This window comes from Oryctolagus cuniculus, chromosome 3 (assembly GCF_964237555.1).
Source record: "Oryctolagus cuniculus chromosome 3, mOryCun1.1, whole genome shotgun sequence".
In the NCBI taxonomy this organism is placed as follows: domain Eukaryota; kingdom Metazoa; phylum Chordata; class Mammalia; order Lagomorpha; family Leporidae; genus Oryctolagus; species Oryctolagus cuniculus.
The window spans coordinates 136380005-136392548 of record NC_091434.1 but is presented as its reverse complement, the minus strand read 5'-3'; the positions used below and the strand labels follow the sequence as shown (position 1 = coordinate 136392548).

At 45.4% G+C, this 12544-nt stretch overlaps 1 protein-coding gene across 1 annotated transcript in view; it reads right to left on the bottom strand.

Moving 5' to 3' along the window:
- Window positions 1-10290, bottom strand: part of SLC26A3 (solute carrier family 26 member 3) — a 36677-nt gene extending 26387 nt beyond the window's left edge. Inside the window, 3 exon segments of the mRNA NM_001082098.1 lie at window positions 647-786; window positions 1310-1527; window positions 10183-10290. Of these exon segments, the coding sequence (NP_001075567.1) occupies window positions 647-786; window positions 1310-1440 (271 nt within the window). The 5' untranslated portion in view covers window positions 1441-1527; window positions 10183-10290.
- Window positions 10291-12544: the final 2254 nt, after the last annotated feature.

Genomic DNA, 12544 nt, shown 5'->3' with positions numbered 1-12544 from the left:
CCGGTGGGAATGTGAAATGGTGCAGCTACTTTAGAGAATCATTTGGCTGTTCCACAAATGGTTACACACAGAGTTACCATATGACTCACCATGTCTAGAGATACACCCAAGAAGATGAAAACATATTTTACACAAAATTTGCACATATAAGTTCATAATAGTATTATCCATGATGCTATTATTCACTCTTATTATTCATAATATATTGATAGATATTATTCACAGCAGCCTCAAAGGGAAAACATCTCAGATGTCCATCAACTGATGAGTGGATAAACTAAATGCGGTCTGTTCATACAATAGATTGTTATTTGTCCATAAAACAGAATGCAAGACTGATTCATGCCACACTATAGATGAGCTTTGGAAATGTTATGCTAAGGGAAAGAAATCAGATCAAGCGCCACATAAGGTCTAATTCCATGTCTAAGAAATCCACATAGACAGGAAGGCATTGTCAGGGAAGTGGGTGGGTGGGGGGATATGCAGTGACTGTTAATGGGTAAGGGAGCTTGGGGAGGTGATGTGGAGGTGGTGAACATGTCCTGTGTAACCAAGCAGATAGATGAAGAGCCACTGCACTGTACACATTAGATGGTGAGTTTTATGGTATATGAATTCTATCAAAACAAAAAACAATAGTTACCTTGCAGGACAGCTACCAGCCCTGTGCTGATCCCCGAAACGATGTCACTGAGCAGCCATTCCTTCAGCTTGTACTCTGGTAACCAAGATGCTATGGGCAATAAAGAGAAGACAATCTCCTTGACCTTCCGGGAGGAACATCTGAAAACATTGAGAGCCGCAGGTGAGTCCATCAATAGCAAATTCCAGTTCAGGACCCAACTGTATGTGGGACATTGGTACAGATGCCAGTACATTGGAGATTACATTTGCAGTTTCCCCAGCACTAGCCCTCACCTCTTCACCCACTTCAACTGCCCTCTGGCCACCATCAAAAGCCTTTTTAAAAAAAAATAAAAAAAGAAAAAGAAAGAAAAATGTCTGCTTTTCTTGAGCCATAGCTGAGCTCCTTTGTCATCCTGGGCGTGGACTGTGCAACACTGCGGTTGGAAGTTTTGCCTCTGTCCCCATCTGTTAGGTGTGGGATTGAGAGCCGAGGAGGTGTTCGTGTTAGACACTACCTTTCCAGCTCTACCAGGGAGTTGAAGGTTTGGAAACTGAAGATAAAAAGATTCCTTGGGCTATGGACAACAGCCAGAAAAGAGAGCTTGCAAGCTAGAAAAATCTGAGAGAGAACTCTTTTTAAATTCCTAATGCCGGTGTCTTAAACAAAGAAGTATCTTACCTACAACACAATTTGAGATGATCCAGCAGTGTCTTGTGATGTCTGTCTTTCTTCTTGTGTTCCTCTGCAAAAGCATTTGCGGAGTACACCGGCCTGGCCACCACGTACTGGTTCCCAATGGGCTCGAGCATTTTGCTTTCTCTGGTGGCTGTGGCAAGTGGAAGCCCTTCAGAACTATGGAGTGAACTCTTGTTCTTGCCTTTAGCAGGTTAAAATGCCTGAAACCAAACAGAGCTGGCTTCTTAAATAACTCAGAGATAATGTGATGCAATTTACAGATGAGTGAGCTCCGAACTGAATGTTACCACCTTCTGAGATCAAAAGAGGCAGGATTAAGGGACCTCGATTGTGTTTTGCGACAGTGATATCACTTTTTACTCCAGTGAGCTGGACACAGCTCCTTTGGATAAGTAAACAAGAGCTTTTGTTGCGTCTTTTTGAAAAGGTTTTCCCAAAGCAATAACATTTGATTCGGTTTGCTAATCAGGGACTCCATGTTTTCCTGGTCAGGTGAGATCATCTCATCATTGTTTTTTCCCCTAGAAACATTTGCATGGTGACCATCTTGGAGCCCTGGGGAGGATTAGACACAGAGGGTCTTCAGGCTGTCAGAGCTTCTGTAACACCTTATAAAATGCTTTTCACGGGGGGAATTTAAAGATGTTGTCTGCTTATGTTCCTGTTGTCTCTGGGAGGTAGAGTTTTCTCAATGATAGGAAACCAAGGCACAAACTATTACTTGGCTACTTAGTTTATGGGTGATAATCCTGTTTCTAAGGAAAAATCATACATACCCTGCCTGAGCCTCATCTATATAATGCGGATAACACCGGGCATGTTTCAAGGTGGTTGTGAAGGTTAAAGTAAAATGTTTTTGAGCCATTGGCATTGTGCTTAAAAACACTAAATATAGACATTGCGACATAGTAGTTAATGAAGTATTAGCTTTTATTTTTCACAAATTATCTAAATTTTGCATTCTTCCCTCAATCCTGTTTCCATTATTCTTCAGGATCAATTTTACAAAGTCTTTTTATGCACAACTGTCTAGCTCTTATAATTCCACGAGACGGTTAAGAATGATCCTTATCATTATCTTCTTCTTACGAATGAGGAAATATTCATACTGCCCTTGCTAAAATCGAAGCACTTCAGTGAGCAGAGGACAAAAACGGGGCTTCTGTTGTCAGACTTCTCTGCTGCTTTCTCCACGACAGGCAGCTTCTCTGTGTTCGGTGTGACCGGCGTTGAAGAATGTTCCATCTCATGCTGCCATTCTCCTCGCCCCTAATCTTGGTTCTGTATCACCGGGCATCATGGCCAGACTTTTGTTCCCTGACTTCAATCACAGTGATGAATTATCTCACACGAGATTAGATCTCGTTACACGGTGCTCTCTTGTACCTCAACGTATTTTCAGCAGATTTGCCGAGTGCTGGTTATAACCAGGAATCAGATCCTGGCTTCCACTCCTGGCTTCACCTGACCCCTCTTTGATCGCCCCTCCCCTGCATTTCTCTCCTCCACCCCAACTCCCCAGCTTCCTCTCACATCCTTCTGAGCTGGCATTCGCCAGCTGCCACGTGGTGCTTCTGTCCCACACTCTGGCGGGAGTCCGGTGGACTTTTTTTTTTTTTAATTTATCTACTTTTTAATTTTGAGATAGGATATTTTAAACGGACATTAGCGTCAAAGGCTTAAAGCTCTGCTAAACAAAGAGTTCAGCAAAGAAAAAGTACTAAGACTACCATCAGCAGGAATATATACAAGGGCAATAAGCGATAATCAAACGAAAAGTGTATACTGCACGCACATGCAATGATGATTGCTGTGCTCACAGATCATTAAAACTAAAAGAAAGAAATGCCTGTGTGTATCATTTTCCCTGCAAATATAGTGTGTTGCCAAACTTTTTCCTTCTTTGTCCCGTTGACTTCGCGGTCCCCTCTGACTGTTCTGAGCCTCTGCTCAGCCAAGCAGCTCCTCTTGCGTGGCTCTCTTGTCTCCACACCCTCCCCCACCTTTCCATCCTCAGCCACACGTGTCACACCACACTCACACTACCAGAGAAACTGAAGTGAGGTCAGCTTGCTCTTTGCTGTGCATGCATAGGTTTTTGTCTTTTTTTTTTTTTTTTTTTTTTTTTGCCAATTACCAACAGATTGGTTGGGGCATTCACACTTACTTTTTAATGCATGGTCAATGACTCCTGCCATCTTGGGTCTCTTGTACAGGCTTGTCTATCATGTCTTTAAGAATAGCCGTAGCGGGGCTGGTGCTGTGGTATAGTGGATTGTGGTGCCACTTGCAGTGCCAGCATCCCATATGGGCACTGGTTCGAGTCCTGGCTGCTCCACTTCCAATCCAGCTCTCTGCTATGGCCTGGGAAGGCAGTGGAGGGTGGCTCAAGTCCTTGGCTTCCTGGGAGACCCACATGGGAGACCCTGAAGAGGTTTCTGGCTCCTGACTTCAACTGGCCAAGCTCCAGCCATCGTGGCCATTTGGGGAGTGAACCAGTGGATGCAAGCTCTCTCTCTCTCTCTCTCTCTCTTTCTCTCTCTCTCTCTCTGTGCCTCTGCCACTCCCTATCTGTAACTCCATTTTTCAAGTAAATAAATAAATCTTAAAAAAAAAAAAGAAAGGTTCTTGTGAGGGATCCAAGCTAGCCAACCTTTGGATGAAGAAGCTTCCAGCACTGTGTCATTTGACTTCTGTCAGATGTTACAATGGACACCCCCCCCCCAAATAAAATTCAAAAGATGCTGCTCTGATGGCTGTCCTCGGTGTTGTTACCAATGAGTTCACAGAGACTCATTAGTTCTCTTCCTTAATACGGATCTTGAAGGTACTTCTTTTTTTCCTTTGCTGGGAACTTCAAGAAGTTCATGGGAAAAAAACGGAATTTAAAGTAGTTTATGTCAGTGCAAAAAACTTTGAAATCCATATAATTTTTTTTCATAATAGGCATTTTCCACGAGCTTTTTGAAAACCTCTGTAGGATCACTCTCTGCCAAGTCATGGCTTATTCATTTATTTTTGCCTGTGCAGACCATGGCTGCCTCTTTAGTGGGTTCTCCCAGTCCTTCCACTTGGCTCAGGAGACAGCCCTGGTCCTCCTCTCTTGCTTGGAAAAAGGCTGCTCCTCTGAGGCCAGTGTGGTCTGCAGGGATGTGTGCGGGGCCAGGAGTCGGGGGAGCTTAGGTAATCTTTCCAGAACTTCGGGAGAGATGTTGAGAGCCAAAGTCTACTGTGGTGTTGTTTTTTCTCCCTGGCTCCCATCCCTGCCTCCTAAAGCTGTCACCTCACATTTCAGGTGTAACCAGCAGAGTGAGCCCCAAACCAGCCTTCCCAGTGGTGCTTCTCTGAAGAGATGTCGCACATAGTCATAAATTCATGCCTTCTCCATCTCGTCATTCCTCAGATTCTTGAGAATGAGCTACATGACTTAGGAATTCCAATGTGATTGAAAAAAAAAAAAAAACCTGAAAAATAAATCTCCCAGAGATTCTTGGGGAAAAAAAAAACTTGTTTTGGCTCCTGGAATCACAATTCTAGTTTCAAGTAGTGCACCTATGTTAAGACTTGCCGTGTTCTGTGTCATCCTGCGGCTTGATTTCCCTCTCAGTGGCTTTGGATGCTGGTGGCTTTTGGAAGATTGAAATTCATTTGCAGATATCCATCCTCCTGATAGTTTTAGAACCCTGAGCCTTATTTGTATTGCCACTTTTTTTTTTTTTTGACAGGTAGAGTAATAGACAGTGAGAGAGAGAGACAGAGAAAGGTCTTCCTTCCATTGGTTCACTCCCCAAATGGTTGCCATGGCGGGTGCTGTGCCGATCCGAAGCCAGGAGCCAGGTGCTTCCTCCTGGTCTCCACACAGGTGCAGGGGCCCAAGCACTTGGGCCATCCTCCACTGCCTTCCCGGGCCACAGCAGAGAGCTGGACTGGAAGAGGAGCAACCGAGACCAGAACCCGGCACCCATATGGGATGCCGGCCGCGCCACAGGCGGAGGATTAACCAAGTGAGCCATGGCGCCGGCCCCGGTATTGCCACTTTTCTTTACTTTCCTATAATATGCTCCTTTTAATTTTTTTGGCCTCTGTGATATGTATATTGTACATACATAGACACTCATGTACAAAGGGTCCTTGAAAAATTCATGGAAAAATGCTTATTCTGAAAAACACTATGAATAGATTACAAGTACATTTTACTCCAAAATAAATGGATCTTTTCATTTTTTTCCCATGAACTTATTGGCAGCGTCTCATCCTTTATATCCTGGTGCTGAATTTAGTCATGACATTTGTTCTCTCTCTCTCTCTCTCTCTCTCCCTTTTTTCCAGCAGAAACTCAGTGCTGGAGTTAATTTCTGAAGTTCAATTTCTCAACTTAATTATTTTAGCTTATGAAGAGCATTTTGCCTATTTCTAGGGGCTGCCATGTACATGCCTCTCTGCTACCCTTGAAGTCCTGCCCTCCTCCAAGCACTGAGTGTCACCATGTGGCCTCTGGTCATCCAGGAATCCTCACGTTGCCTTGCCCCGTTCCTGGATGAGAGACGTCTGTGGCCCTGGCCTTTCCCCTGCTCAGCATCGATCTGTCCCATATTCCAGTCTTGCAGGGGGGTTTGTGCCTTATGCTGGGAAGCATGATTTTGGACCAGAAAGCTCATAAGCAATGCTAGGCTTTGCTTTTAATCAGTAGGCATGGAAACCAGGAGGCAAACAGGTGTGCCAAGTGTTTTCTGGGCCTTTGTGGGTATAGGGGATGCCTCTGCTCTGGTCCAAGCAGCTCTTAAGGACAGCTCCCCCCACCAGCCATGCAAGTTACCGAGGGCCTTTGTGGGGACATCGCTGAAAACACCTGCTCCTCTACCGCACTTCAAAACACTGTGCCAATCGCTGGGAACCCAGAGGTAAGCCAGCCCTGCGCCATGCATTTGTCTCTGGGCATCAGGAGATACAGTTGTGTCTGGATTATGGTGCCTGGGGAAGGCAGTGAGAGATGGGGGCGGGGCACACAGGGTAATTGCTCCAGGGAGTTCCTCTAGAGGGCTCCCCGTCAGCAGCCAAAGAGGACCTAGGACGCAACGGCACAAAAAGCCCCATGTTCTGGGCAGTTGGAAGCTGGGTGGAAGCAGGGAGAGGATGGCCCCAGACTGGGAGAAGGTCCAGGGGCCAGTAAGAGTAATTCGTGGGTGAGAGCAGGGATCTCCACACTGGCACTGGTGAAGAGGGAACAGAGGGGCCAGGGGCTGGGGTGAGCAGCACTTTCGCATTAAAATCTGTGAGTCTCCTGGACTTCAGTCACTTTGAACCACAGCAGGGCCACTACCGAATTCAGCTGTCACAGATGTCCGCGGAGCTATTTCTGTGGGCATCACTAGAAGATGAGAAACACTCCCGTAACGGTTAGTGATGATCACGTGAAGGCTATTAGCAGCTCACAAACATCCCCAGCTGGGTTTTGAAGCCAGAAGCGTTTCACGCAGGGTGGGGATGACCTGATAGTGGCATTTACAGACGGTGCGTTTGGGGTGAGGATCCTGGGGTACAGCCCTTTCCCCCCAACCCCTGTCGGTCAAGAAAGGCAGCTAAAGGGAAATGTTCCTAATTTTTCAATCTAAATGATGTGACAGATGCACACAACTCCAGTTCAATATTAATACTGGGAAAGAACACCCTATAACAGTAGTCTGTTTTGTGTCTGTCAAAATGTATAGTGGTCTTATAGCATCTTCTAGAAACGTAGCTTTAGCTTTATAATTTTAGGTTAAGCACAAACATGATTATGATTCTCCAGTTCTGTTACTATGTAGCCCATAATTGCCGAAAGATAAAAACCTAATTTATGTAGCAGGTCTATTTGGTAACTAAATTTACTCTATTTGGTAACTAAGTAGACTAGCTTCAAATCCTTGCTCTGCCATTGCTTAGAAGTGTTTGCTATGAACCCTTAGTTATTCTAATGGTGAGAGGGGGAAGCCTTGAAGATGGAAGGTAAGGTGTGTAAAGAGAGATTTCTTAGCCTTGTTTCAGTAGAAACCAGTTTCAGGGCAGAGTCCAGCACTGTGTGGAGCCACCACTTACAACGGTGCTCAGCTGACAAATTCAGCTGGGACTTGTGGGAGAATGTTGGCGCTGCCAGCTTTCCTGGGATGTCGTGTTTACTCTGAGCTTATCTGCTAAGCAGTGGTATACCATTCTCACTGTAGTCTATTGGACCGCCATTTTTTTCTTAAAGGTTTTATTTATTTATTTGAGCATGAGAGACAGAGAGAAAGTGCATTGGGCCGATCCGAAGCCAGAAGCTTCTTCTGGGTCTCCCATGTGGGTGCAGGGGCCCAAGGACTTGGGTCATCTTACACTGCTTTCCCAGGCCATAGCAGAGAGCTGGATCGGAAAAGGAGCAGCTGGGACTCGAACCGGTGGCCATATGGGATACCGGGACCACAGGCAGAGGCTTAACCTTCTACGCCACAGTGTTGGCCTCTGAACCCCTGTGTATCTGGACTTCTTAGCATGACAGACAGGCCCTCAGTATTTTAACTCTGGGCTTCTTCCCACCTCCTTTGCAGTAAGAGAGGGCCCCTGGCGCAACAGAATATTTACCATCTGCATTCTTTGCTCATGTTTACCTGTAGCTTGCTCCTGCAACACCTGCTAAATACCAATTCACCCTTAAAAATACTCAGCTATCCCTGACCATTGATTCCTTTCGTCGTTCTTCAGGCTTATTGTTTGTTGGGAGTTCAGATGCAGAAGATACGACGATGCAATGAAGGCTTATGGAGTTCCCCTAGAGGAGTTAATCATTTCCTCCTCTACGTTCTTGGGACATGGTTCTGTTCCGTGTTGTGCTGTGCTGTCACCGTTTATACCTCTCTCCCCTAGAAGACAGAGACCCTGCAGGGTAAGGTCAACATTCCCTCATTTTCCCCCCCATTTTGCATAAACCCCATAATGTAGTAGGCAGGGAGGTTTGTCAAAGTAAGCTGAATGATGAACAAAAGATGCACAATGCTGTCATCCCAAGTGCTCAAGCTTACATTCACAGGAGGAGTGCCCAAAATGATTGAACACGGATAAGAAATTGCCAGAAGGGATGTGACAGAGGGTCGGCATGAAGGCAGTCGGCACAAGGAGCTGCGGATCTTACTCGTGCAGGGAATTTACAACATCTGTCCTCATTTTGTGTGAACTCTATGATTTCTTAGCCAATATGACCTTAAAGAACAGATCAGCTTGGGAGGGGCAGTGAGAAAGCAGCACGGAATGAGAAAATCGTGTTTAAGGGATGGTGAGAGTTCCAAAACCAACACAGAGGTGGTTGGCTGCCCAAAGGCCAAACAGAGAGACGATGGGAGGCACCACAGCAAAAATGCTTGTGGGCCCAGTGGGCCTGTGGGAGAACCCGGAGAATCCCTGGCCATTTCTCTATGGCTTTATGGTTTTCTAAGCACTTTCGCTTTTCTCCTTGAGTTTTACCCTGGAAGTCAGCTGAAAAAGTAGGCCATTACCACTGCCACCTTGCAAAGGTAAAAATCGAGCTCAGAGAAGATAAGCCACTTCCTCAAGTATCTGGCTAGCAAGGGATCGAGCTGGGATGAGAAGCCAGGTCTTGGGACAATCTCTGCTATAGGCTGGCTAGCCGAGACACCAGAGAGACGAGTCAAGGGCGGGGAGCTGTGGGTGAGGCACTGTCCAGTCCCTTGCCCTTGAGTCTAAGAGCCCCTCACAGTATCCCTCTCTGTCAACATCACACACACAGCCTGTGAGCCCATGGAATCCAAAGTCCAAGAGGCCAGGGGAAGCTCTTCTCTTCTCCGTGGTTAGAGATTCCAAGTCTTCCGTTGTGGAGAAGGACTAGACGATGATATTACTCTTTTATCCCAATAATTAAAAAAAAATCCATTCTCATGTGTGACCTGTTTTGTTTCTTAGTTGAATACGAGCTCCTTAGTAGGGTTTTATATCTTGGCTCATGTAGTTATCTACTTATTTATTCATTTATCTGGGTGCATAAACTATTTGTTGCTGAAATTCGTCAGCTACTGCCCATTTTCTCATAATAACCTGTATGTGGTCTCGTTCACTGTGCTGTTTCTTCCAGCGACAAATTTCTTTTGGAAAAGAAAGTACTGTGATGCAGTGACTTAATAAATTGTCTCTCACGTGCACATTTGAAACATCTGTCTCATCTTTTCCTGCAGTTTCAAGAGCAAAACAGACGTGAGCTGGTTAGGCTTGGCCATCCACAGGCTCAGGTCTCCTGCTGGTAACACAGGGCACTCGGTCACTCCCCAGACAGTGTCTCTCCTGCCTCTCTCGTCCCTTTTCCTTCTCTGTCCTGGCTTCGATCGTCTTTTCACTGCTGTCCCTTCCCTGGGCTTTGGACTTTCTGGCAGACAAATCCTTCGCATCTGCACCACATGTGTTTTCTTAATCCCCTCTAGCAGATAATTCTATCTGCTCTAGAAATTTTGCCTAAAAGCTTGCTTTTACTTGCTGAACTTTAGAGCAAACGATCTACCTATAAAGTCAGATTTGGGTGGAGCGTTAAGCAAATTATCTGAATCGGGAAGGTTAAAAAAAACCACTGTTATCTTTGCAAAGCCTATTTAGGCCTTTAACAATGCACACAGCCATTTACTTGGTATCTTAAAGTCTACTCAAATATTTACTTCACATTGCTAGTGTTCCAGATAAATTTTTAGCATACTACTGGCATTATTCAAAATATTCATGATCATAAAATAAACTCCAGACTGTAACAGTATCTTCTAAACAGGTTTTGATTAGGAAAAAAATACCATTTTTAAGAAATAGAAAACTAGTATGAGTAAAATGACCGTGGATTTGGTTCCTACCTTATGCATGCTCAGTCAGGAGTCTTGGCAGCAGTGGAGAGTTTTCTAGATAAAGGAGCCCAGTTTTGACAGACAGTGTCTATCCACTTGGGTCTATAGGCTTTGCATGCATCCATATGTTTCGAGATGTCTATATATAGGTTATGTAAGGCAGTGGGCAAATCACCTTTCTGTCAGCTTTAATAATTAACTTTCATTAACTTTTACAACAATGGAAAGAGTCCAATATGGTCTTGACCTTTGAGATGCTGATCAGCAGAAGTGATGATGACAACAGCTTCCCAAGTTCCTTGTGAGATTAAACCACCCCCTGCACTTGTGTGTGTGTGTGTGTGTGTGTGTGTATGTATTTCCTTGGTTTGCAGAGATTTGCACAGCAGATGTAAAAAAAAAAAAAAGAAAGAAAAGGAAGAATGATAAAAAGAAAGGTCATCCTAAAGGCACTCTCCTGACATTTTACCTACCAGCTTAAATGGCAGTTCAGAGGTGTTGTTTCGTGGTTGGTCGGTTTCATGGGACTCTCAGGAGCTGCAGAAGAGCGGTGCACAGGTCAATGGTGGTGTCACAGCGGCCCATGGCAGGCACGCTCCTCCGACACCAGGCGGCAGTGCTCTGTCCGCACTCCAGTCGCTGCCCCCACCACTGCTATTCTAAGGGCAATCATCCCCGTGTTGTCCCAGCCGATGAACGTCTCCAATCCTCATCTTACTTAAACTGCTAGCCCTGGACCCTGCTGGCTGCTCTTCCTTTGCAGATCCTCATTTTGAAGCATCAGAGAAATTTTTTTTCCTGCCACCCTTCATTTTGGGCCTCACACTTCTTGGCCACCTCTTCTTCTCTACAGCTCTTTCTTTGGTAGTCCCCAAGGTTCTGTCCTTGGCTCTCTCCTCTCTTCTCCTCCCCTCCCCTCCTCTCCTCTCCTCCCCTCCCCTCTCCTCTCCTCTCCTCTCCTCTCCTCTCCTCTCCTCTATCTTCTTTCTCTCACCCCCCCTTACCCTAAAATCCCATGATTCCAAGCAATCTTCAGATTTCTGCCTTCAGCTCTCTAGATTCCCACATTTACCGACTCAGCATCTCTGTTTGGATGCACTTAGGCATCTCAACCTTAACACATCCAAGTCTGAATCCTGAGCTTCCTTCCCAAGTCCACTGCATCTCCATTTTTTGTGAAGAGCACACCCCTCCACTCGTGTCAGAAGCCTGGGACCCACCCTCAGGCACTCCCCCACCCCCAGCCTATTCCTCACTAAGCCCTATTGAGTTTACCTTCAAGACTCGAGGATAATTCAAAATGTTTGTAGACAGTGGGATTAAAATATAAATGTATGTTGGTTGTAAAAGAGATTTGAAAATCCAAGCATATGAGGGGTGTTTAAAGACTTCATGGAAAATGCCAATTATGGAAAAATTATGTGTGGCTTTCAAACTGTTTTTCACCAAAATTTATCTTTTGATTACTTTTTTCCACAAATGTTGTCATATATCCTGTGTATCAGAAGTCAATGCTCTCTTTCATCTCTTCTCTCACCTCCCTTGCTTAAGCCAACACTATCTCTCACAAGAGCTGTGACAGTACTTTTTTAAAACAATTTTTTCAGTTAATTTATTTGAGAGGCAGAGAGAAAGAGACAGAGTGAGCAAGCTCCTACCCACTGGTTCACTCCCCTAGATGCCTACAAAGTCCAGGTCTGGGCCAAAGTGGAAGCCAGGAGCTAGGAACACAATTGAGGGCTCCCATGTGAGTGGTAGAGGCTGAATCACCTGAGCCATCACCACTGCCTCCCACGGTCTGCATTGGCAGGAAGCTGGAGTCAGGAGCTGAGCTGAGCCCACGCACATCCCATATGGAATGCAGAGGTCTTAAATCATGAGGCCCCGAATGCCTGCTCCTGGCTGCACTTCTTGCTCCATCTGTTAGCCTTGCCATGCTCTTTACCACACAGCAGCTGGAATGATCCCTTCCTTCTGGTCTTCTTCGTGGAGCTAATTATACTTAGGATGAAAGACCTCCAAAGTCTGGCATGATAGTCCCCTGCCTAACTCTGCAGCTTTCTCCGGCCCTGCCCTTGCCAGCGTTTCTACTATTTCTGCCACAGTGATCTCTGTTAGTCCCCTAGATTCGCCAGCTCCTTTCCTTTGCTTAAATGTGATTCTCCCTGCTTTGTCTGAAAGTTTCTTAACGTTAAGTCCTTAGAATCACTTTGGTTTCCTCTTGTGGCATTCTCTTATAGTGTCTGTATTTATTTACTTATTTGTTTATTTTTAAATGTTGACTTAATTTCATCTACTTGAAAGAGTGAGAAAGACACACACACACACACACAGACGCACGCACACACATACAGAATGGATCTTCCATCTG